Genomic DNA, 24,909 nt, shown 5'->3' on the forward strand with positions numbered 1-24,909 from the left:
TGTAAGACCGGCGTCTAAATTCGACGCGCCGGCGTCTGTTAGATCCAGGACTCAGGACCCAGCCACTTGCGACCATCACAACATCCCTGATGACCAGGGAACAGCTCCCCTAGTTCCAATGCTGTGATCAACTCTTCAACTCGACTCCAGGTAAGTGCTCTCTTTCGTCTAACCAGGTAAGTCTCTCGCTCTCCCCTGTGATGGGCAATTATTGATCCCAAATCTCAGTTTGACTTCTCGCCTTTGCATTTACGACTATCACTCGGCTCTTGTTTGCTGCGCATAATAAATGGCTACGTTATCTGCACCCTCGACTCCCAAAGCTGCTGCGGTCGCACCTCCTTCGTCGGAGGGGTCTGGGACGCCGGGCAAATGGCGGCATCCCCAGCTCAATGAGATTGTCAGGCGTCAGAATGCCGCGACCTTTGGTGACAAGGACGTGAAGAGGCTGCTGTGGAATGGAGCTGCCTTGGTGACAACTTGGTTCTTTGGAAACACCTTCAAAACCTAGTAGGTCGCGAACACTGGCTATTTCATATAACATATTCTGACGAGTCTTTCAACAGCGCACGTCTCATTTTTGACAACAAGCCCACATACCACGAGGTTTCACTCCTATTGCTCCAGCTTTTCTTCGCCTTCAATATTTTCCTGGCTCTCTATCCTCTATACCGACCGAAGGACGACTTCTCCGATATCCCCCTTACCCCCACCCAGCGTGCTCTGTTGGGCATGAACCCTACCGCTACACCACCTGCCACCCCTGGAACCACATACCTCACCCCTCCGAGATACCGAATGTCCACGTCGCGCAAGGCCAGCCCTTCAAGCCGACAGACGTCTCCTATGAATGCGACCCCTACCTTTTCCGAACGACGGGTTTCCTCAGGACCCTCCTTCTCCCCCGCGTCTAGCCCTTTGCTCCACAAGGCGGTCGCAAATGGAGGCAGAGACATAACTGGTCGGCGACAGAGCTTTGGGTCCTCGTCACCTCTTGGTCGGAGCAATTCGTTTGGAGAGTCTACGATGTCAGGTATGTCTAGCATTGGACCCGGCACTCCTTCTCCGTTAGGGGGCAAGCGAGCAAGCCTAGGAGTGAGCAACCGGTGGCTATATGAGAGAAGTCGACGACTCTCTACCAGCAACGGTCCTCTTTGATTCTCTTGTTTTTTGTATCTCATACTGGGCTGGGCATGGAGTTTGTAGAATACGGTTTCTTAGCGATTCCCTCATAATGAAATGGAAGCATATTTAAAAATCCATGTCATTCATCTCATTTTATAATAGCAATAGCAAGGTTGAAATCCCCGGTTGAAAGGAAGTTGCAGTGGTTCAAGTTCAAGTTCCGAGTACCTGGGCGCGGCTCGGCGGATCCTCCCAAAGCTCGTGTTCAGGCCAAGACTCCGCAACAGGAACGAACCGCAACTTCGCTCTCGGCTCTGACAACACGCTTTCTGACCCCTGGGTGTCTACTACATGACGTTGGAGCTGTGAGCGACTTTCTTCAGCAATGGGGGCCTCGGAGTCAAAGCTTGTCTTCAAGCAGGGCATCTTCCGCCTCTCCGAGGAGAAGGAGATCCCCGCTGACGACCCGTACTGGACACGAGTATGTCAAAATGAACACAGATCGCTTCGAAGTGAGGCGCAGATCTTATTAAAACTGACACGGCTTACAGTTCTGGGAACTCCCTGAATCCTCTGAGGACATCTTCAGCTTATTCACGCCAGCCGACATCCGACGAACGCGCGACCATGCCTTATCCAACTTTGAAACGCTGTTACTGTCGGTCTCGTCGCGACTGATAGTACTTAAGAACCACCCCTCATTCCCAGACCCCGACCTAGCTCCCGACCGTGACGTTCTGAATTGCGTTCGGATCCTCACCCGACTGCTGCCCTTTGTCTACGAAGCCGAACACCTTGAAGACTGGGAAGAGAAATTCTTCTGGGCCAGTCGCAGGAAAAAGACCAGACAGGCGCAGATTGCCGGCGAAATTCTGTTTGATGAAGCACAGTCGGAGAGCCCGCGGGACGAGTCGCCTCTAGGGGAGGAGTACGAGGATGTGAAGCCTCTTGGTGAAGAGCTGATTGACACTTTGCTCGACCTGCTCTTCTTCGCCGACTTCACTATTCCAATACTTCCTACTGCGAAGAGTAAGATCTCGTACTCGATTTGGCAGAGTGGTGTTGGTTGCAACACGGCAATGGGATCGAACAAGACCTTGGAAAGCAACCGATGTGAGATTGTACGCTTGCTGTTGACGATGACAGGCAAGGCGATGTACATGCCATCCAGTGAGTGCTTTTAGTCTCAAAATAAACGTTACGGTAACGACTGACTTTTAAAGACACCCTTCCTGTGCAAGGTGTCAGGGCTATTACGTATATCACCACTTGCCAAGACAAGCAGGCCGTCTTGACGCTTCTATGCTCCCTCCTCAATACGGTACGCTCATCAAAGCCGGGCGATCTGTTTATGACTGACATAAAATAGGCTATGAAATATAACCCCGCCACATGGAGGGTACCATACGACCATGTTGTCTGGAAAGATCCGAAGCAGATCCTGGTGATATACTGCTTGCAGCTCCTCCTCGTTCTTCTCATGTATCCAATTCCTGAGGATGGTCGCGGAGCTCCACCAAAGAACTACTACCGCCATTATTTCGGAAGGCTTCATCGGCCCCAGGATTTCCAATTCCTTATGGATGGTATGACAAGGATCTTAAACCAGCCTGTACGTGAATGCGCTTTTTTCTTATCTCTCTCGTTGCTAACACATAACAGATGCAAGCCACGAGCTCCTATCTCCCTGGAAGTCAAAGATCGGTGAAATGGGCACCTGAGATCCTCATGCTCTTCTGGGAGACGTTGCAGTGCAACAAACGCTTCCGATCCTTTATCATTGATTCTAATCGCTCGCACGATTTTGTGATTCTTTGCATATTTTACGCGATGGAGTACAGAATGGACCCGACCAAGCAGGGTGTGGTCCGGATGTGCATTTTTATTCTTCAAACTATGAGCGCAGAGCCCATTTTTGGCAAGAGTCTCAACATGGCCTTCGAGGCACAGGAAACTTTGCCTCAATCAATTCGACTGCTGAAGTTCCGAGGCTCATATGCCGACTATCTGATCATGGTTTGTCCCCAAATTTATCAATGAAGTTAATGACCCACACTAACCTAAACAGTCGGTTCACACTCTCATGGCTACCAGCAAGGGAAATCTTGATACCGTTTACCCTGCTCTTCTCATTATCCTCAACAACATCGCCCCTTACATCAAACACCTCTCTCCGAGCGCATGTTCCAAGATCATCCAACTCTTTTCTTCTATGTCTGCACCCAGCTTCCTGCTGGCAAATGAGACGAATCACACGCTTCTTGCCTCGCTGCTCGACTTTGTCAACGCGATTCTCGAGCATAACTTCACAGAAAACCCGTACCTTGTTTACGCAATCTTGAAGTACAAGCAGCGATTCGAAGCCGTCCGGGCTTTCACTTTGGAGAGTGGCCAGCAGGAGATTGAACGTCAGAAAGAGAAACGCAAGGCAGGTGACACGCCAGGAGACATCATCACCAGCCCAACACTTTCGCACTCGGAAGAGGACCTTCATGCGCCCTCGGGTGCCCGATCGTCTTTGACCCGTATTCCCGAGGAGAACAGCGCGTTTGCGATTGGCGACGATGATTCCGATGATTCCGATGATCGGGAAGGACCCGATGGACAGGACACTCCATATCAGTCGTCCCCGTCGGCTCAAACCTCTCGTCGGCCCTCTGTTGCATCCACGGCTGATGAGAGCATCTCCCAGGCCCGGGTAATGTCTGAGAAGGCGCGTGGCAAGATGCCTGCCGGAAGACCGTCTTTCTCGCGCCAGAATAGCATGACCAGTCAAACCAGCATGTCTGCTTTGTTCACGTCATCGTCTACTGGCTTCACGCCAACTGTTGCTTGGGTAAGCTTTTATCTTCCTTGCGAAACCGAAACCACCCGTACTGACTCCATCTCTCCAGCTTGAAAACTGGCTTCCGGAGCTTCCTCTGCATACTATTCTCACCATCATCTCTGCCATCGCCCCCCACATTCCCGAGGTAGCGCTTCAGACCACATCTAGCCCCGAGGCTCGTACTCTGATTAACAACCTTCCATCCTTTTCGGAGGAGCCTCAGATCAAGAGCATCACGTCGGAACCAACCCCGATCCGTGCCCAGTCCTTTGAATGGTCTGCACTATCTATGGGTTGGTACGAATCGCTCCTTTGGGGTTCCATCTTCTCTAGCGAGATGGTTGTTGGCTCCGCTGTGGGTGCGACACCAGGCACAGTTGGTGTTTGGAATGGAACCAACATCCGACTCTTTAGGGTACAGGAGGCAGCCGCTCAGGGTCCCACCTTGTTGGCACCTAAGGGTGCTGTAGATGCGGTTGGTAGTAACCTGGTCCAGCGCATAGGGAACCTCAGTCTTCGAGGTCGCAACTCAATTTCGCAGCAGGGTGGACAATCCCCGAGCGTGAGAGAAGTTTAGGGTGTCGCGAAGATATCAATGCATTCGATTTTGTACATAGAATTACTGGCACGATATGAATCTTTTCCAAATGACCATTGTTACAGCAGATGAATGTTGTTAACTGAAGCCACTTTGATAATTATCGTGGAGACTTAGATCGGCGATTTGTATGAGCGCCCCAGAACACGTGCGCGCCGCGTTCCGCCTCAACCTGCTTCCAAATGTTGTCGACTTCACCCCTTCACAACTGAACCTCGAACTATTTACTGCATGTCAATTGGTGTCAATTCATTCGGGATAATCAGCACTATGGTATCTGTGCTTATACTGCTTACGGCCGTGGTCGTGGCTCTTTCCGGTCCGGACCCGGTCGGCGCGATCACTTCAAGCTTGCAAAGTATTCTGAAAAACACCCACGGGAGCAAAGAATATGAATATCCCACCGACATAACAAGGGATCTATATCCAGTGAGTGATACTTCGATCTTTTCATCTCAATCGGGTGACAACGTGCTTCGGGAACTGTGGCTAACGTCATGTTTAGATTCCTGTGCACTCTCATAAGTAAGTCTCCCTGCGCATATCATAAGCATTGAATCCCATGAGCTCATTCTGATTACTGAGCAGTGACTATTGGAGAGATGAGCCTTTCTATACCGGTATGTCTCGAACTACATATTGACTGGGCTCCTACTAATGAAGCCCCTAGGTTTGTCCAAGGGCTGCACGTCCACCGAAGCCGATGTTTGGTTGTATAACGGCACCCTTTTTGTTTGTTTATTCACACCCGATGCTTCCAACTGGTCAATTAACTAGTCACCTCAGGTTGGACATGATCAATCTGCCCTGACGGAGGAGCGAACACTCGAGGCCCTCTATATCAACCCGATTCTGGACGTTTTAGAACGTCAAAACCCCGTCAGTCCATTTGTGACGGAACCTACCAAGAAGTAAGCACCTTTCGACAAGTGTCGTATCAATGTTAATATCAGGGGAAACAGCGGTGTCTGGGATACTACTCCCGATCAGACGCTCTACTTCTTCATCGACGTGAAGACTTCCGGCGCCGAAACTTTCGAGGCCGTCATTGAGGCTCTGGCGCCCCTTCGGGAGAAGGGCTATCTGACCACTCTCAAGGGTGGCCGAACCATCACAAATGGCCCCGTCACCATTATCGGTACAGGTGAAACCCCACTCGACATGGTCGCGCCCGTCAAGGATCGTGACTACTTCTTCGATGGACCCCTTGACAAGCTTAACGATCGCAAGTACAAAGACATTACGGGATTGGTCTCCCCCATCGCCTCTACAGACTTTGCGGCCGCAGTGGGCGAGATCACCTCCGACACTGATCCGATTCTCTCCGAGGGCCAGCTCAAGGCACTCCGTGATCAGATCGCCACGGCAAAGAAGCGCGGCATTGGTGCGAGATATTGGAACACGCCCGTCTGGCCCATCCGCCAGCGTAACCTCGTTTGGAGGACACTTTTACGCGAGGGAGTTACCCTTCTCAATGCGGATGATCTCGACGCAGTGACCAAAGAGTTCTGATTGTGTGATATAGAGTACCTCTTGGGTGTTTCTCGTTTAATTGTGCCATCGCTCGTACCTGAGTTTGAAATAGATTCAATGGATTGAATAGAATATCAAGCACTGTATAACTTACAGGCCTCGCTCAAGTATCACCTCCCCAATTCCATTTGTTAACGCGAGTTCACAGAACCTCTGGTTCCAGATAAATGCCTGGTCAGGCGTCGCCTCGATTTCAGGCTGTCTTTTCATCCGCTGCGGAGACACTCTCGGCATCTGTGAGACGACAGCTTCCCCTCGACATAGGCGATCTTTGGAAGCGAACAGCGTGCATCTTCTTTATTGATGTGCTCTTGGCACTTGATGAACTCGCCACCTTTTGAGTGTCCACATGAGTATCGAATCTGGAGCATTGTACATCGCTTGGGTAGATTGGGGTCGACTTCAGACGCATTAGATATCACTCAGTAAGGTGACAATTGTGTGAGACTTTACCTGGACGGCACGTGTTGTGCTTCCACATGATCACTAGCAAAAGTGTGATCAGAATTGTGCAGATGTTTCTCTAGGTTCTCATATCAGTATCAAAGCACCGAGTCCGATATGTAGCCTAGAGCTGGCCGGGTGGTGATCCCCAGCAGGCGCGACACTTGCCTGGCCAGTTGTGCTTTGGTATGGTCATGAACTTGGTTTGATTGGGAGTGGAGCAAGTCTAGAAGAAGAACAAAGACGTTTGAAGGCAATCGTCGCAAATAAAGAAATGAAGCTCAAGGCTGGGAGTGCAAACTCCACGATGGGAAGGATACGTCGAGGAAACATCACACTGATTCACTTGCTCTTGGCTAGACATTGGAAACAACGTGTTTCGCATCGACTTGAACATTGACTGGCTTGCGTTCTTTTATTCAAAATACATTCGCCCTCCTTCCCATGATTATCATGGCAATCTATACGACTGATGCAGATATCGACTAGATGCGTAGGAACACCTCTCCGGCAACCCCAATTTATCGAACCATGATCTGTCAGAGAGATCTCAATTCCTGGATTCCTCGCCTCACCGTTTCATATATAAGATGCAGACGGTATTCCTTACTTCGACCACGGAGCTCGATCTGGGGCCTGGCACGTGATCTGCAACGACACGGCAACGCAAGGAAAAAGAGAAAGAAAAGAAAACAGGTCCACAACTTTCCACTTCATCTTCCCACTAAGACCTCCTTTCATTGGGCGTGTGACAATGGCATCGGACGGGGATCTGGGAGATCTCTTGGCTAAGATCCTACCCTTCGGGGCCGAGCTCACCGTCCGCCATGTCTCATCCACTCCCTCTCCGGCGCCAGCTCTCTTTGCCGCTGCGCCCGGTCGGGAACCTGAGCAAACATTTCTCGAAAGCCATTTTGTATCGGCTTCTGTTGACTCGCCTAAGGATGATGGGGCAGAAATCATTGTTTTCGGAATGGAAGTGATGGTCTATACTACGGCCCACTTGACCACCATCTTCGTCTCCAAGGCAGACTCGACCGGGTTCCTACACCTGCTCAAACTGCCACAGAAGGTATCGGTTCTGAGACTCATCTCAAGCACTTTTCTATCATATTTAGCACGCACACATCAACGCCCGGGCGTACGCCTGGTCGTGTCCTTGTTTGCGCGCGCCCAGAACCAGTACCTGTTCCCGGGCAGTATTGAAAATGCCGAAAAACACGTCCTCGATGACCGGGGACTGATCAAATGGTGGTGTCGTGCCGTAGACCCAATCATTCGTGAGCATGAGCCTGAATCGGTCTCAAAAGATCCGAAGCTTCTGAACCAGACAGTCGAGGCGACCAAGGCTTCTGCGACCGCGTACCTGATCGTTCCAGGTTGTGATCGCTTCGAGACACGCAACTTTTTCCCTCCCACGGCCAGATCCGACGCGCAAGATCGTCCACGATGGCTCAGCAGCTATCCTCTAAAGCAGATGTGCCATGACCCGGAAGCTCCGCCGCGCTGCTTGGTTCCTCGTCTCCCCGATGACCCCAAGACCCGATTCTTGATTGATTTGGACGATGAGCTTCCCGAACCCACAGAAGGAGAAACTGCACCGCTTGCTACTGGTCTGTGGAAGAGTGTCAAGTCACTGGACCAATTCTGGGAGATGATGTCCTTCCGGCAGGAGTGCTCTGCCGGTCGGCTCGTGGGCTTCCTCTGGCTTGTCATTAATCCACCAGGTTTGATGAACTCGACGACTATGGCCAGTCGGACTCGCAGCTCTATCTTAGACAAGGCAACCTCCCACGCTATCCCCGAGGAAGCTCAATCGGAAAACCGGCCGGACCAGTCCAAAGCAGAGCCATCATCAGAACCCCACAAGGAGCTTACGGATGTGGAACAGCCTGCAGAGCTTCAATTCGCGCCAGCGCTTTCTTTCCATCCCTCGCCAACGGCATCTATTCCTGCTGTGTCTACGGAACCCAATCCCTTCTATTGGCCCGAGGCTGGACGAGGGAACGTCATTCTCAGCGAAGCCGATTATAAGAAAATGATGGATTGTGTTTTGGATCATTTCTACGACGAGAAGGAAATTGTCGCCAGTACCCAAGCCTATGTCGACGAGGTCGCCTCTCTAGCGGACCAGCTTACCTGGGGTAAACGGGTAACCGGAACCCATGTTCCACAGAGCACGACTTCGGAATCTGTGCCGATAAACAACCTTCTTGACAGCGGTTTGATCCGTAAGCGGAAGAAATCTGAGGATGAGGCCAGCAAGGCAGCCGCCGGAGATTCAGCACAGCCTAGCGAGTCGGACACGCAACAGGCTCCATCGCAGCCAGCACCCGTGAATGTGCTCAATGCCGGTCTCATTCGCAAAAAGAAAAGGACATAATTTAGTGAGCATAGGATTTGGATCGGAGTCTAAAGGGGATTCGTTTTATAGCATTGGATTGGGCAGGCTGGAATTAGTTGGCCACTATGAACTTCGACGAGACTCTTTCTCTCATCACTAATTTCCTTTCCCATGCCATATTTTATCACAACTTCGCCCTCGAACTTGATGATTACAAAGTAGGAGCTGTATAATACCAAAGGGAGCATGAGCATAATATTTTATCTCTTAGGTCCGAGGCCCGGGTTCGATAGCGCTAGTAGTGCATGAGTCCCAGTGTATATGTCAACTCTATCCTCCGGCTCACGATACTCTTAGAGACATTACGCTGCTTGGTTCGGGCCAGGGTGCCTAAGTACTATTCTTGTTTGATGGCTTACGCTACCTTCAATATGGCATACCGCAGCCTGGGTCCAGGGGTACAGTAGCCTCGCGAACCAGGCATCACAACGCTGAAGTCAAAAGAGGAGCGCAGTAAACACCAAGGGACCGGGGAGACAACAAAAGAAATGATTTCAGGATAAAGTAAATACGAGTCAGCACGCAGATTAGTCAAGGCCAATCTCGCGTAGATCGTCAGTCTCAAACACGAATACGCACTGGAATTGACCCATTGACCCGTTGACCCAGGCGGCGTGCGAAACCCGGCAAAACCGAAATCCACTCCGCAACATCCGAGCTGTGCTTTGGGCCACCAAGACCAGCTCAGTGTCCTAGAATGTTCTTGTTCGTGTCATTCACCTGCGACCCATGCTAGAGACCTCGCTCCTTGAACGAGTGCCCGGGCATGGCGCCATGCCCGCATCCACCGTGGCTGGCTGGATCGGTCTGATCTGGTATCTCATCGTGTTGGTGGTGTGTGCTCTGGGTTACTTTCAGATGTACGTGGGAATGGTCTCGGGGCTGTACCCAGTGCAGTCTAGGTGAATAGGTGAATAGGGTTGTGGCTAACAGTATTGAACCCCAGATGGAAATACTTTCTACGACAGCCGCGCCGCTCCCGCTTGGCCTCCGCCGCCGACGCTCCCCACGTCACTGCCATTCGACCAGTCAAGGGCCTCGAGCCTCATCTCTACGACTGTCTCGCCGCTACGTTCCGTCAAGACTACCCGCGTGACAAGCTGACGATCTGCCTGTGTGTGTCTACGCGCGACGACCCCGCCTACCCGACCCTCCGCAAGCTGATCGCCGATTTTCCCGATGTCGACGCGCGATTGTACGTCGAGAATGATGACCCAATGCTTCAGGGGGATAGTCCCAATGCATACAAACTTGGACCGAACCCCAAAATCCGGAACATGAGCCGGGCATATCGCGAAGCCAAGGGAGACATCATTTGGATTATTGATTGTAATGTCTGGGTTGGCAAGGGAGTGTGTGCCCGCATGGCGGATAGACTCTGTGGATCAGGAACTACTCGAGGCAAGAAGTACAAGTTCGTGCATCATCTGCCCGTGGCTGTCGACGTCACTGGCGAGAGTAATTTGCAGCAAGAGCGCCAGGCACTCTTGGATGACAATCCTGATGCTATGATTCCCAGGGAGGCAAACTACGCGTTGACTTCCAGCCGTCCGGAGGATAGTCTGGGAAGCATGTTTGCGCATGGGGGTGGACGCCTTGAGGAGCTGTTCTTGTCCTCGTCCCACGCCAAAATGTATACTGCCATCAACACAGTCCTCATTGCTCCCTGTATTGTGGGCAAATCCAACATGTTCCGCCGCTCACATCTGGACTCTCTCACGGCCCCGGCTCCAAATGAACCAAATCCTCGCCTTCCCGGAATCGATTTCTTCTCTGACAACATCTGCGAGGACCACTTGATTGGTGATCTTCTATGGAGAAAGAAAGTGCCCGAAGAGAAGGCATCCCACGAGCGCTGGGGCAAGCATGCCATGGTCTTTGGGGACCTGGCAATCCAGCCCGTGGCCAACATGAGTGTACGAGGGTACATTGCGCGTCGTGTTCGGTGGCTTCGCGTTCGCAAGTTCACTGTTCTTTTGGCAACCCTTGTTGAACCCGGTACCGAGTCCTTTGTGTGCTCCATTTACGGTGCCTGGGGTGTCACTACTGCATTGGCTCCATACCTCGAACAAAAAGGCGTTTCTTTCGCCTCGGCTGTCGGTACTTGGACTTCTTTCTTTGCATTCTTTGCGCTCAGCATGGTGCTCTGGATTTTTATCGACTGGACATTGTATGTCAATCTGCATTCGGCGAAAGCTATTGAGCTTGATGAAGACACACCCATCTTTGCACGGCCCACTCGTCGTTCTGCGTCCCATGCCACTCGCCGTCCCTTCCAACAATGGTTTATGGCATGGCTAGGCCGCGAACTTCTAGCTCTCCCCATCTGGCTTTCGGCTGTCTACGGCGGTGTAACAGTCGTATGGCGAGACCGACGATTCAAGGTCGGCTTCGATGCCAAGGTCCGAGAGATTGATCCCGAGAATACCGAAGGCTCGTACTCCACTGGCTCCGTGGTAGATTGGTTCCCTGTGACACCACAAAACACTAACGGGAAATTAGATTAAGTGTGGCGCGGTTGATGGAATTGGCCCCTGGCAACATCTGGCCAACGTTGTGTATATTATCCCCCACAAAATGGGTCTACCAGTGTAGAACTCATGTCTTAGATTCATAGAATATGGCCAAAATGCTTTGTCTATCTCAAACTTTTATTGTATTTCCATCGCTTTGTTCATGTAACCATCTATGCCGAGCTCGATCCCTCATTAGCACCGCTCTCCAAGCCAGCCGCCTTCTCCGATGACAGCAGCCACTCAACAACCTGTCTGCCTGCAGACATTTCCCCGGCCGATTGCTGCTCGCCCTGGCCTTCACCTTCGCCCTCGCCAATGGTCATCTCGATCTCCTGCATCTCCTCATCCTCGTTGACTTCCTCGGCAGACGCAGACCAGGCAGCCCGCTCGGCCAGGAACACGGCATCATGACCGGCATCGTTCTTAATAGTAACGTCCGCACCCGACTCAACAAGAGCCTTGACACACTCCAAGTGCGTGTTCAGCGCAGCCCAGTGCAGCGACGTGTTACCGGAGTAGTTGCGGTGGTTGACAAATGCCGCACGCTGGGCAGCATCCAAGTCAGACAGTTTTTGCAGAAGAGCGTTGAGAATTTCTGAGACAAATCAGTCTATAGCTAATAATAATAAAGTCAAGCACAACGTACCGATGTTGCCATTGGCAGCCGGGAAGTGCAAAACACAGGAACCTGTGCCGCCTTCGCTTTCAGCCTCCATATCGATAGCAGATGCGACGATGTGGGACTCGGGACAGCCGTGCTGCGAAGCCAGAGTGGCGATGTCGGCCTTGAGAGCCTCGAGATCGCCAGCGCGGGCATCGTAGATGAGGTCGTCAACTGCCTCGAACGAGAGCTCGACGAGCTTTGTCGTTGGTGTAGACATTGTGATCGGATTAATGTGTGCTTGTTGCAAGACTAAGATTTCCAACAACGATTATTTTCCCACTCAGTGGAGAATTTGATATGTGCTAGTGGGGCGTCAGTCGAGGTATTCTGAAGGGTTTGAACAAGCTAGAACATGTCAAGCCGACGAAAGAGGTTCAGAAAAATGCAATCAATGAGCTTAAATACTTGTTTCGCTGTTTACATGCAATTGAACCATAGTAGCTTCAAGTTGCATGAGGCGTTGATAAGCACATGGATGGTGATGCAATTTCAGCCCCCCACCAACTAAAAGACGTGGGCTTCAAGTGCAATCAAGAACAAAATTGGTGGACGAAACTACCCAAACACTCGGAATTGCTTACCTTTGCGTCGCTTTGACAGGCGTAGATTCTTGCAGCGACGAAGTTGTTCTCGCCGAAGAAACTTTGATATATAGGTCATGTGACACGGTGGGGTCGCCGGAAAATCCTCAATTTTATACTTCATCATTCAGAACTGGATGTACAAGTTCGATTGCATAGATGCTCATAGCTAATAGTACAGGTGCTGTGAGGGAGGCAAGCTTCGACAAATCAGGCCCCTCTATGTAGCATGCTAGAAGAAATCGCAAAATCGCAAAATAATAGCCACAAACGCCCCGATTCCCACACCCGGTGTGGGTGGTATCACAAATAGCATGCAAATGTTCATCAGAAAATGCGACAGCCAGGGAAGATTCCCGGCAGATGTCTCGACTGTTCCAGCTTTCTGGGGCTTCAATCAATCTCGCAACCATGCCCTCCGCTTTTCTTCTTTCTTCTCCCGGCGCTTTTCCTTGAACATCTTCAGCTCCTTCTTGCTTAGCTTCTTGGCGCTGCGCTCAGCACGGAGACTCCTTCCGTCGTGCACATTGGCTGCAGCATCGACATCAAAGAATGCATTCATTTGCCGCCGTGATTTGTTCTCATCGTTGTGGTTCTCCGGGTTGATCGAGTCCGCCTGCCACCGCCCAGTAAACCGGTTAAAGGTTCCGGTTGCGGCGTACGCAGCGGTCGAATCCAGTGCGGGTCCAGTCACATCTTCTGTCTGCTCTTCATATTGCTGCGCATAGGGTGCAGTCGGGTCGTAGTCGCCGTGGATGGCGGGGTTGTATCCACCAAGTGTGGGAGCTTTCTTTGGGGGTTCTTCGGGCGCGCTGGCTTCGACGCCAGGTGCGGTTTCTGTGGCCACGCGTGGGTTGTCCCACTGAGAAACTTGGGTAAATCGGTTGTAGAAATAGAATGCGTTGCTGTTGGCGTCCCATACGGGCTCCCATCCATCATCCTCAGCTGGCCCAGGCGGTGCTTCATCGGGGAGTGGCGGGGGCACTTCATCGGGCAAATGTGGTGCAGATGTGTCTTCTTCTTCGACTTCCTTTGATTCTTGGTCGGAGGTTTCTTGGCCCTTGGTATCGAGCTGTTCCTTCTCCGTTGGGGACTCGGGTTGAGCTTCGGACGGGGCGGGGGACGACTCCGGTGCAGATGAAGAGTCTGCATGGTCCTCTGTAGCTGGCGCAGAGGGTTGCGATGGGTCGGACATTCTTGCAATCGATCCTGCTGCGACAGATAGATCAAAGCGAGGATGCTAAGTCTTGGGCGAGTCTGGGGGATCTGAAGCAAACCGCGACTGACCGCCTTCGCCATCTAGGCCTATTATAGACTAGCGTCATCTTGTATAGCTAAGGTTCGAATGAGGGTCCATTAGACTACACGATCTATGGGCTTGAATCTATTTCGATTTTGTAAGTTCCAGATCAGGAGAAGCTTTTGACGAACTTATCTTCCCAGGTTTAGAGATGCTTGCATACGAGCGCGCCCTGTATATAATTGTCCAACACCATGCAGACGGAGCGAGGAAAAGCAAGTACAAGGGGGGTATTATCTTTTAGTGAGAGGTTGGTTTTTTTCTGCGGACCAGAGAGAACCTAGTGGACATCTGGAAAGACAGGTATCCGCGCTGTTGCGGAATACTCTTTTCAAGGCAAACCGGGGGGCTGGCCCAAGTCCTAGGCAACGAGCTTGTTTCGAGCTTGGCTGGATGTCTTCTGACCACCCTGTATTAAACTTTGTACGTGATATGACGGTTAAGTGGCTTCATCACCATGAACCACGAAGAAATCCTTTGATTGGGCCAGAAGTCACGGGTTGGCATATCGGGGAATGTGTGCAAGAGCCGCCTCATGACCTTCACGAGACCCATATTAAATGTGAACTGGCGGGGAATTACCTACAATTCTTACATGTAACTGGTGATTGATCTTCAGAGTCAGAGCAGTGCAAAGTACCCCTGTTGATTTGGTGCGACCGAATTGTCCAGTCTGTGCACTAAGGTTGGGCCCAGCAGTACTCGCCACAGATGAAGTCCGACCCAGGGAACATTAGTTTATCGAATTATAATATATTAACATCTAATGATATAAATCTACATTGCTTTACAATCATTGCATCGAAAATCAATGTCCGGCCGTTGTGGCCTAGATTGAAAATGCATGTGGTGAAGCGATTACAGTTTGACTTCATATATATATCCGATAATGTGCATGTATAGCTGTGCCACCTGTTGAACATCCATGTCTTCAATTGGACTTCGGTTGAAAATCCAGTTAGAATTTCATGTGCACCAAAAGAATTGCCACGATATTCAAATCTCAGTTAGATTCACATCATAATATAAATTCTACTATTTGGTGAAGGCAAACCGAGAGAGTCGCAACGGCGTGCTGTTGTGTCTACGTCCACCACTAGACAGTAGTGGTCAAAGGAACCTCCTACGGCGAAAATTCCAAAATTGAATAATGAAATCAGTAGGAAAGAGTAGTTACGACAATATGGTTGGGAAAATTGACCGCTTCCTCAGACAAGAAATGACCTGGGAAAGACATCTACAACCTCTCAATCAACTGCTACCCAAGTTCTAAAGCAAATGCCTATTGGTGATCTATTCCATCCCACATACCAGAACAGCGCAGACCAAAAGTCCCCTACAATTGACCTAGCTCTAATGCAGCTGTTCCATCAACCTCTCCATAAATAAACAACAGTCATCCCACATTACCACTGACTCATGACGCCGCAGGAGATTGAGATGAGCATCGAAAGTATTACCCAGAGCCTCGATCATTCCGATTAGAAGAAATAGACTTTAATTTCAATATTGCACTCGTCTCTAACATAACCTAAAGCGGGCCGCGGCATCACGAAAGTAGGAAGTAGGGATGGCAAGATAGAAAGGGGGTACGGATTGCTTGGCTAATGAGGCCAGGAGAGAACCTCGGGATATGGGATTGAGTATGAGCCAAAGGGCGAGAATCAAACGCTGCAACTGGGGGTCAATTAAGGCATATTCTGGAGCAGTGTAGGCCGGGGCCGACTGTCACCACAGGTGGCATGTTTGGAGGAAGCAGCTCACATAATCCGATCGGAGATTTCTCATAGGGCACTATAGTGAAGGAAAGTTACGTTGCCCAATTCTTGCTCGTGGCCTAAGGGTGCAGAACAATGAAGGGAGAGAGCCGGGGGGACCTCTGATTCACGAGCGTGGAGTTAGCACGAGATCCCTTGCGTGGACTAACCATGCGTCATTGACTCCACCCAAAACAGGCCGAATCATGGGCCCGTAGTGTTTTGGTAGGGCCGGTTACATGCCTTAGCTCCCGAATCGATGCAGGGTCAGGGCAGGATCCCTGTCGTGGTGGCTGGGAGAGTGGATGGCCCACTTTCCAACTACGAGTTAAGCTTAAGGGTTTAGCGGCAAAGGACATTTGAACATTTGAACATTTAAACATGTGAACATTTGAACAGAGTAGAATTACAGCTGAACCGTTTGATAATACGAGGATGGCCATGGGTTAGTAGTTTCATCACCAGCAGTAGAGAGGTTGTGAGAATACTACTGTGATCACTGTACTCCCGATATCCCCCACGTCTCTATACATCAAGCTCTCAATCAAAACAAGGCCAGGGCGGAGGAATGCCAGGGTAGATCACTCGGTCGCGTGAAGCAGGTACCAATCGGCCCCGTAGATCCATACCAGGAGTCCGCCGAGGGAGCGTTCGTTGGATGGCGAGGCTTGGAAGGTGGAGAGATCCCCCCTTCCATTACCCTCCAGGTCGCATTCCGGGGAGAAAGGGAAGATTGCTCGGGCGAGGGAAACAAACAGAGATCTTAGTGAATCCTGGTGATCGAAGGAGCTCACAGACCTCCATCTTGTTCTATATAAGCATAGTCATTCATCGCCCCAGATCTTCTTTTTTCAATCCCGCATCACTCTCTTTTATCTTCTCTTCTGAGTCCAGTCTTCTTTTTTCAAAAAACCAATCTCCGAGTCTCTCTCGTTCAAATCCAAATCCACACAATGCAGTTCACTCTCGCCGCTGTTCTTGGCCTCGCTGCCACCGTCGCTGCCCTTCCCCCCGTCGGCCCTTCCGCCGGTGGTATTGGCAACGCTAACGGCGTTGGCAACAAGGGCAACACCAACGTCAAGTTCCCCGTTCCCGAGAACATGACCGTCAAGCAGGCTCAGGCCAAGTGCGGTGACCAGGCTCAGCTCTCTTGCTGCAACAAGGCTACCTACGCCGGTGACACCACCGATGTCAACTCTGGCATGCTCGGCGGTACTCTGTCCAACCTGATCGGTGCTGGCTCCGGTTCCGATGGTCTTGGTCTGTTCGACCAGTGCTCCAAGCTGGATCTCCAGAGTAAGCTACCCCGCAATACTCCCATCTGATCGTCCGCTAATAATCTCTACAGTCCCCATTCTCATTGCCGTCCCCATCCAGGACTTGGTCAACCAGAAGTGCAAGCAGAACATTGCCTGCTGCCAGAACTCCCCCTCGTCCGCCAACTCGGACCTCATCGGTGTTGGCCTTCCCTGCATTGCCCTCGGCTCCATCATCTAAGTGTTTCACTTGGTTTTCAGGCATTATGCGGGAAGCAATGGTCGCCACGTCCGCTCTCTTGGGCGTTGGCAGGAACGCGAACTCGGACCGTTATCGATTCTCAGGGATGGATAGCAGGCGCTTTGGCATTTGTTTGGAATAGTTAGGCGATATTGTTATCGAGCCCGTGTATCATTAACTGTGTCGTGTGGCACTCCTCGGAGAAAGAAGACTGTTTTTGTTTACGTTGATGTGTTTGGCCTGGTGCTCTCTGCTTCTTGCTTTGTGCTTTGGAACCGTGGTTTAGCTGCTGTCTAACCAGGTGTTCTTCGCATATATATTCTTTAATCCATTAGATTTGATTTTGATTGGTTGTGCCTGAGTAGTTTCAATCGAGGATACGACGCCTCTATTGAAATCCTAGTTCCGCTTGTAGTCGGAAGAAGTCCCTGGCGGCCTGCTAAAGTTTGCCAAATTAGTTTCCTTCATTCCGGATCTATTACTTGATTTACCTACCAAGCCTTCCTTCTTTTTTGTCTGCTTTTGTTCCTTAGAAAGATCGGCGTTATCTACCGGGCCCTTCTGTTTTGTCCGCTTCAATGGCTAGAATCTATCTATTCTCCTCCACATCACTCTCCGTAGTTCTATTCTGTTGAATATTCAATTTATTGCTCGATTGATTTCGTTTTAATGCATAACGTTAAGTCATTTCCGAACCAAAGTTCTTCCCTGTCATTTACACCCATAATCATCGAATCGTCACCAACAGCCATGGATGCCTCACCAAGGCCTTCCCAGTCCCCCACCAGTCCACGTCCCAATGTTTTTACCTCCACCCAGCCCGTGAGCCTCTAACCACTTTTCTTCTTCAACATTGATTAGAAACTCTTCATCAGCAAGATCAGAAGCATCAATCCAACCAGGCGATGTGTGGACGCGCAAGTTCCTGCTGGAACGAGGAGCCCGTGGAAGTTTCACGTTTAACCGATTTCTCAGCGTCTGCGTCTTGGATCGCCGGAGCTTCGACACAGCCTCTTTTCGCTCTCCCTCTTTCCGCGCCGGTTTCTCATCCCGCTCCACCATGGTTTGGGGCACGGAGATCTCTTTCCTTATTTTCTCATCCATCCATTCAACAGACTTCCGCCCCGTGTCCCTCGACTCTTTCTTCCCCGGATCAATTGGATCCTGCAACTTCTTCGTCGGTGAGTCGACCGGTGTCGGGGTCATATCTAGCTTGTAGACTGGATACTCTGGAACAGCGAACGCCCTTGTTGTAGGGTCTGCCGCAGCGTCCAGTGCCTTGCCATTGTCGAAGAGTGTTTGTAGGTTCAAGTCGGTAGGACTGAGCTGTCTGCGCTTTGGTGATTTGATTGGAGGGATTGGTTCTAGGGTTGAATAATGCATCGCTGTCGAAGCGGAGACAGTACTTTCTGTTCCAACTGAAGAGCCATGGTTGGAGTTGGTCTCGATCAGGTCATTTGTTTCATCGTCTAGACGCTGGGGCTTGGGGGTGCGGTGTTTGCGAGAGAATGTGCCTTCTCGTATACAGCGAGCCATAGATGAGATGAAGCCCATTATTGTAGATTGTGGTAGAGAGGGAGTAAAGAATATAGATTATGAGGGGGAATAGTCGGGCTAGAGGGGATTGTATAGTTGATAAACTAAGTCTGGGGCAAGTCGGGGCAAGGGGCTCCAAAGCTGGAACTACTGTACCATGCGGGTCTAGACGCTGCTGTACAGGTTTTACGCTATACTATAGATTATGCGAACTAAATGCTGGCCTAGCGGTTTTTGTGAAACACCCAATGGATCTAGTGGAGATCCGAGGCTTGATGCTTATTTGTTTTGCTACGATGAGCCTGGCCATGTACAGCCTTTTCAGAGCCTCAAAATCTTGACTATGTACATGGATCTTGTAAGAAAAGTTGCAATTTCTATGGTGCGCGAAATATTTGGCATCATTGTTGTACAAAATGATGACAAGACAGCCATGAGCCTGACGTCCTGCACTGCAGCCACAAGCACCCGAGCTCTTAGCTCGTGGTATTGCATGCGGTTTCTACTGCACGGCTGCGAGGTAGATCAAAACAACCCCAATCGTAGGAGTGCTCTCGAGGCTGCGGCTGCATTCCGCAGACGATCTCAAGGGCGCATGCAAGGACGTCTCCACATCCCTTGGACCTCATGGGCAGGCCGAGACAGCGTAATAGCGCTCACCAGCCACCTATTTTCAACCGCAGAGGCATTTACAAATACTATCATTACTCAGAAAGGTTGGACTCGCATTGTACACTGCGGAATGTCTTGGTGAGCGGCGTAAAAGGCGCGGCGCAGTAAGGTTAGCCCTAAGAATGTAGCCGCGAGAACGACGAGAATGCCGCGCACTGACCCAACCGCCTCGAACCCCTTGGAGAGAAGCGGTGTCCGCTCCGGGAAACATATGCATGTTGTCCTACGGGTGAATAGAAGAGCTTTCAAAGGGGGAGCTATATTGCTCAAGACATATGACGATATCATGCGTGGTACTAGTAGACAACAACTCGTGTGGGTCAAAGAAAGGTTGCGAGAAGCAACCAGCCCCTCTTCTACCCGCTCTATTGTGTAATGACAACCCTAAAAGACTTCCAAAATGATGCTTCCTCAGAGCTTGCTGGTGGGCGCATCACTGTACAGGGACCTGGTCCGGTTCATGGCCTCCACGGCTTCCTTCTCGATCCGCTTCAGCAGCTCATCGCAAGTGGGGATATCATGAATCAATCCAATGACCTGGCCAGCGGTCCACACCTAGAGACGACATTAGATCGTGTGGAGGAGGAATTATATTAGAAAAACTTACACCATAATCAGGGTCGCCGTTCAAGAAGACCTGGCGACCACGCTTGCCACTGACGTACGGGCCAATCTCACTGAAATCACCGGTGGTGCTCTCACGCTCAATCTTCAATGCATCCTGAGTGACCTTGTTGGCAAACAGGCGGGAGGTGTTCTTCCACCGACGCAACACGAGGGCGGTGTCAGTCTCCTGTGCGTTGACGATAGTCTCCTTGATCTTCTGGTGGATAGGAGCCTCAACGGTGCTCATGAAGCGAGTACCCATGTTGATACCCTCGGCACCAAGAGCCAAAGCAGCAGCAAGGCCTTGGCCATCAGCAAAACCACCGGAAGCAATGAACGGAACCTTGAGTTCCTGGCGCGCACGGCTGAGCAGGATGAAGTTGGTGATATCATGCTCGCCAACATGGCCGGCACACTCGAAACCATCAATGGACAGGAAGTCAACGCCCAGTTTCACGGCAGACTTGGCGTGGCGCACAGTCGTGCACTTGTGCAGAATGACGATACCGGCGGCCTTCAACTGCTTGATGACGGGCCCCGGGTTGTTTCCAGCAGTCTCGACGATCTTGATCCCCTCATCGATAATGACCTGAGCGTAGGCACCGTAGTCCGGGGGCACGAGAGCGGGGAGGAGGGTTAGGTTGACACCGAAGGGGTACTTGGTCATTTCGCGGCATCGTCGAATCTCCTTGCGCAGGTCTTCGGGGGTAGGTTGAGTGAGAGCAGTGAGCTTCAGAGTATGTTAGTCTTGTTATTGCATGGTTGAGCAGCAGACATACCAGTCCCAGACCACCTGCGTTGGAAACGGCCGAGGCCAGCTCGGCGTATCCCACCCACTGCATACCACCCTGCACGATGGGCACTGATAAAGTTAGGATTTGTTTTAGTTCAGAACCGAGCGATCTTGCGCCTACCTCGAATGCCCAACTTGCGGGTCAAGGCCGTATTAAACGGCATCGTGAAGTTGTACTTGTTACTGGTATGTAATCGAACGGTAGCTTCGGTTAACGTAAACTGCTTGGAAGCAGTGACAGCGGTATTTCCACTGGATATAAGCAAAAGAAGGTCGAGATGTAAAGATCGTGTCAACTGAAACAGAACTGGAGAAATGGATCAAGGCGATTAAAAGGCAGCGTATGACCCCCGGGGAAGCCGCGGGCACTTTGTGGGGAAACGTCGAGTTGCCGAGGTTCGGTGGTCGCGCCGCAAATGATTAGTCTGATGGTTCAAGATGGGCCGACCGAGGATTCTAATGAATAAACTCAACCCATCTATGAACGGCCTTTAGAACTACCAGGCATGTTTTAGACCATAAATTTAGCTGGCAATGAAGAGTTCAGCTCATGTCCTTATCATGTACAGTACCGTGTCGGACACTTGACCCACACATGTGACAAAGCCTCATGATGGCGCCAGTTCGGCATCCCGGTTTCCTCAGGCCTTTGACAGTGCCATAGACCGTTTGGATACATTCAGTAAGCCAGCGGGTCCAATTCGACTATAGTAGCTATCGAACAGGGCAGACTGAGCAGACTCAGCAGCCTGAAGAATAACCTGAGGCTGCAAGACGCTCCAAGAGCTTCAGCTTGCCGCTCCTGATCCTCCAAATTACAGCTATTTAATTTCACCAGACAATAGCGATCTGCCAACAAGGCTAGGTCATTCTTGTCAGGTAATTCTACTAAATGACGGTATGTTGCCCTGATATGAAACCCATCCGGCTCATTGAAAGAAGCAAATGGGCGATTAACGACGACAGGCTATCCCTCTGCGGGTTTCGTAGATCCCTTAACAGTCGCGACAGAATGTCGAAACAAAAGGGTGCTAAACACGTCAACTTCATCCCGGCCACGGGGTCGGTACATTAACGTGAGCAGAAACTCGTGATGAGGGAAAAGGAAGAGAGCGGGAGCTTTCAGGAGAAAGGCTGTGGACACAAGCGAGAGGAGCACGTGATCCGGAAGAACAAAAGTCCGCCAGTGTCATCGATGCCGAATTGCAGAGGCCGCCATTGGCTCCCGAAAATCCCGTGACGGATCCAAACCCGAGGTAGTGCCTTCCGGTTGTTCACGATTGATTCCTTATTCTTCAACGCTGGTGAGATCACGTCGAAATCACACATAATGTTCTCTCAGAAGGTTGCTCAGCAGTCGCTGCGTCGGCGTACGTCTACAGTCTTCTATTCCAGCTCCAAAATGACCCTCGCGCTGACAATTCGCCCCGATTCACAGTTGCCGTCCAGCAGCCGCTTGCCATGCAGTGGTCGATGATGCGCGCCTCCCCGGCCGCCATCGCTCTCGGAAAGGGAATCCAGTCGAGGTCAGTTCCCATGCGGTCAATTCCTGCGCACTTCGATATTGCCAACCCCCACGAACCATGAAAACCGACGTCATCCGCAATCGACCGAGACTAACTCCTCAATATCTAGACCCGTCACCACCTCTCCCAACACTGAGGACCCGAACCAGATCCTGGCCAAGCAGCGCTTGAACCGTCCCGTCGCCCCTCATCTGACCATCTACAAGCCCCAGATCGGCTGGATCGGCAGTTCCTTGCACCGTATCACCGGTGTCGCCCTCTCCGGCTCTCTCTACCTGTGGGCCACCGCATACCTCGCCTCCCCCGTTCTCGGCTGGCACCTGGAGTCCGCCTCCATGGTTGCTGCTATGGCTGCTCTCCCCATCGCCGCCAAGATTGCCTTCAAGGCCACTCTTGCCCTCCCCTTCACCTACCACTGTATGAACGGCGTCCGCCACCTGACCTGGGATACCGGCCGCGCTCTTACCAACCCCGCCATTATCAAGTCTGGCTGGGCTGTCATTGGATTGAGCGTCACCAGTGCCATCGCTCTTGCTTTCCTGTGATTTCATCTCATACCTCTGAGTTTCCTTGTGTTATTAAAGTGATTTTTTCTACCAATTATACATGAAATCCCGGTCTGGCGCGAGCTCAAAAGGCGCAGATTTCTTCTTTGTTACCCAATTGCTTTTTACTCTAGATATCGAGACACCTTGGTCCCAATTTTCTTGAATCTACACCTAGGGATCGCTACTTCTGATCGAGATCAATGATGTTTGTCATGAGCCAAATGCACAATTGGAAATATCTCGGGATACCCTTACTCCACGCATAACCATGGCTTTTCAATCCAAGTGGGCCAATAAAGAACTGACTCGCAAGGCCGTCCACTTCCTTGTTATTATTTTCTTTCACTCCCCTGTGGTATCATATCATCCGATTTTACCCATTTTGCAGGCAATCGAATGTTTTTTGTTCTGTATGGTTCCACGGATTAGCGTTGTAGTTGAACATGGATGTACGAGACTCACCTACTGATTGACTTTTCTCAACGCCAACAAATCAACCCAATTGATATTGTTTAGGCAGGGCTCGGCGGTGGGTTGGGAGGGAATGGCCGCGGCGAGGGAGGATCTTGCACCGAGTGGTCACTGGCTGGAATGCCGCCGACTGATGTATAGGTCTGGCCTGACGACGAAGGAGTGGCTTGAGCAATGTGCGCAGTGTTGTAGCGGGCCATTTTGGTCGGGAACTTTCAAGCAAGTGCAAAGGTCCACGGGGACTTTGAGCGGGAAAGCGAAGTAGAACAGTATAGAAACGAGACGAGTGGAGAGGAGGTAAACTGAAAAGGATGGAGAAGCCAAACAGACCAGCCGATCTCCTCCATTTAATATTTCTCACACCAGAGCAATAGGGGCCCTCGGAGACGCCATCCATCACAAGTCGTACACCGCCATCCCGTCGGATATCCCAATCAATCAGACCATTTGGAGGACGACACCCAAGCGTGACTTTGTTGAGATCTAGAAACGTCTAGTCTGCAAGGGCCCGACGGAAAACTTGTATAAGCGGTTGGACGTGACTGTCACACCCGCTTTGCCTTAAACTCCTCTGTGTCTTCCGAATGCTTTTCCAAAGCCCCCAGCCAATAAGTCAGTAAATTTCTTCCTGCAGTCAAAGTAGACAAATGATCCTTTCCCAGAGGCATTCCCGGAGCCTGCAAATTCTTGTGGAATGATACCAGCGGTCTGAGCCGTCATCGTCCGGCTTCTTGCAGCGATCACCGTCTGAGGAATCGGTGGCTCTATTTGTCTCCACCTGACAGCTCCCTAGGGACCGTCTGCGGTGGATCGACCGTTACTAGCCGTGACTGGAAACATTTGAATCCGAAGAGCTGGGAGAGTTGAGAGATATACTTCGATTTTTCTGCAATCCAACAGTTGAGGCTAGTCTCGGGAGTTCTCCCAGCACTTGAGACTATACATCTTGGTCTTGTTTGGTGAAATTCCGGAAATTTTATAACTCTGCATTCTAATTTCTAACCTAGTCGTACCTGGATGGAGAAAATAGGCAGCAGGCATATCTTCAGGATATAGAAGACGCAAACGCGCCGGGGATACACACACGTGGACCATTCTGTGCTTTCGTGGGCCGCAGCAACCGAGAAAGTCTCTTGCCCTATTCAGAGGAGAAACAATCTTTACACAGCAGCCGTTTTATGCGCCCAGTCCACAGCGGGAACAAGGGTCCTTCGAGCCAACCACTGGAGCTTGGGAGACGCCAATATCCGACGGCGACATCAAGCAGTTTTTGAATCGACCGTGCGGCGCATGAGCCGATCTTGTTTAACCTCAAGTCGTAGTTCGGCCGAGCTGGGGTTTAAGGTGGCCATAGAACGTCGCCGAATATTTTCCTGGTCTCTCCCCAGGCCATCTAGAACTCTACTGCTTTGAGATGCGGGTGGTTTCTCGGCAGCGGCTAGAGATCTGGCGCTGATGGTTAGACCATGCTTAGAAGTGTGGCACTTGCTTATTCTGTGCGCATTCAGTCT

At 51.0% G+C, this 24,909-nt stretch overlaps 10 protein-coding genes across 10 annotated transcripts; 6 read left to right on the forward strand and 4 right to left on the reverse strand.

Annotated features, from left to right (window-relative positions):
- Positions 1 to 289: 289 nt before the first annotated feature.
- N7443_003477 (uncharacterized protein) lies at positions 290 to 4,529 on the forward strand (the record flags this gene model as incomplete). The annotated part of the gene is made up of 10 exons (XM_056883533.1): positions 290 to 510; positions 567 to 1,033; positions 1,294 to 1,490; positions 1,547 to 1,606; positions 1,677 to 2,295; positions 2,349 to 2,446; positions 2,495 to 2,737; positions 2,788 to 3,141; positions 3,194 to 3,961; positions 4,020 to 4,529. 10 exons carry the CDS (start codon positions 290 to 292, stop codon positions 4,527 to 4,529), a joined length of 3,537 nt encoding a protein of 1,178 aa, XP_056741811.1.
- Positions 4,530 to 4,820: 291 nt separating this feature from the next.
- On the forward strand, positions 4,821 to 6,062 carry N7443_003478 (uncharacterized protein; the record flags this gene model as incomplete). The annotated part of the gene is made up of 6 exons (XM_056883534.1): positions 4,821 to 4,979; positions 5,056 to 5,075; positions 5,139 to 5,170; positions 5,221 to 5,282; positions 5,337 to 5,461; positions 5,513 to 6,062. The coding sequence occupies 6 exons, from the start codon at positions 4,821 to 4,823 to the stop codon at positions 6,060 to 6,062; spliced, it is 948 nt and encodes a 315-aa protein (XP_056741812.1).
- Positions 6,063 to 7,281: 1,219 nt separating this feature from the next.
- On the forward strand, positions 7,282 to 8,910 carry N7443_003479 (H3 histone acetyltransferase RTT109; the record flags this gene model as incomplete). The annotated part of the gene is made up of 1 exon (XM_056883535.1): positions 7,282 to 8,910. One exon carries the CDS (start codon positions 7,282 to 7,284, stop codon positions 8,908 to 8,910), a length of 1,629 nt encoding a protein of 542 aa, XP_056741813.1.
- Positions 8,911 to 9,660: 750 nt separating this feature from the next.
- Positions 9,661 to 11,438, forward strand: N7443_003480 (putative ceramide glucosyltransferase; the record flags this gene model as incomplete). The annotated part of the gene is made up of 2 exons (XM_056883536.1): positions 9,661 to 9,791; positions 9,878 to 11,438. The coding sequence occupies 2 exons, from the start codon at positions 9,661 to 9,663 to the stop codon at positions 11,436 to 11,438; spliced, it is 1,692 nt and encodes a 563-aa protein (XP_056741814.1).
- Positions 11,439 to 11,617: 179 nt separating this feature from the next.
- Positions 11,618 to 12,328, reverse strand: N7443_003481 (ankyrin repeat domain-containing protein; the record flags this gene model as incomplete). Its single annotated transcript, XM_056883537.1, has 2 exons — positions 11,618 to 12,042; positions 12,094 to 12,328. The coding sequence occupies 2 exons, from the start codon at positions 12,326 to 12,328 to the stop codon at positions 11,618 to 11,620; spliced, it is 660 nt and encodes a 219-aa protein (XP_056741815.1).
- A 761-nt stretch (positions 12,329 to 13,089) lies between these two features.
- N7443_003482 (WW domain-containing protein) lies at positions 13,090 to 13,887 on the reverse strand (the record flags this gene model as incomplete). The annotated part of the gene is made up of 1 exon (XM_056883538.1): positions 13,090 to 13,887. One exon carries the CDS (start codon positions 13,885 to 13,887, stop codon positions 13,090 to 13,092), a length of 798 nt encoding a protein of 265 aa, XP_056741816.1.
- Positions 13,888 to 16,702: 2,815 nt separating this feature from the next.
- On the forward strand, positions 16,703 to 17,246 carry N7443_003483 (hydrophobin family protein; the record flags this gene model as incomplete). The annotated part of the gene is made up of 2 exons (XM_056883539.1): positions 16,703 to 17,045; positions 17,098 to 17,246. 2 exons carry the CDS (start codon positions 16,703 to 16,705, stop codon positions 17,244 to 17,246), a joined length of 492 nt encoding a protein of 163 aa, XP_056741817.1.
- A 759-nt stretch (positions 17,247 to 18,005) lies between these two features.
- Positions 18,006 to 18,800, reverse strand: N7443_003484 (uncharacterized protein; the record flags this gene model as incomplete). The annotated part of the gene is made up of 1 exon (XM_056883540.1): positions 18,006 to 18,800. The coding sequence occupies one exon, from the start codon at positions 18,798 to 18,800 to the stop codon at positions 18,006 to 18,008; it is 795 nt and encodes a 264-aa protein (XP_056741818.1).
- Positions 18,801 to 19,865: 1,065 nt separating this feature from the next.
- On the reverse strand, positions 19,866 to 21,017 carry N7443_003485 (NAD(P)H-dependent flavin oxidoreductase; the record flags this gene model as incomplete). The annotated part of the gene is made up of 4 exons (XM_056883541.1): positions 19,866 to 20,009; positions 20,062 to 20,790; positions 20,840 to 20,922; positions 20,975 to 21,017. 4 exons carry the CDS (start codon positions 21,015 to 21,017, stop codon positions 19,866 to 19,868), a joined length of 999 nt encoding a protein of 332 aa, XP_056741819.1.
- Positions 21,018 to 22,183: 1,166 nt separating this feature from the next.
- Positions 22,184 to 22,924, forward strand: N7443_003486 (uncharacterized protein; the record flags this gene model as incomplete). Its single annotated transcript, XM_056883542.1, has 3 exons — positions 22,184 to 22,223; positions 22,292 to 22,379; positions 22,489 to 22,924. The coding sequence occupies 3 exons, from the start codon at positions 22,184 to 22,186 to the stop codon at positions 22,922 to 22,924; spliced, it is 564 nt and encodes a 187-aa protein (XP_056741820.1).
- Positions 22,925 to 24,909: the final 1,985 nt, after the last annotated feature.

This window comes from Penicillium atrosanguineum, assembly GCF_028827265.1.
Source record: "Penicillium atrosanguineum strain IBT 20685 chromosome Unknown utg000003l_segment0_segment0, whole genome shotgun sequence".
Lineage (NCBI taxonomy): Eukaryota > Fungi > Ascomycota > Eurotiomycetes > Eurotiales > Aspergillaceae > Penicillium > Penicillium atrosanguineum.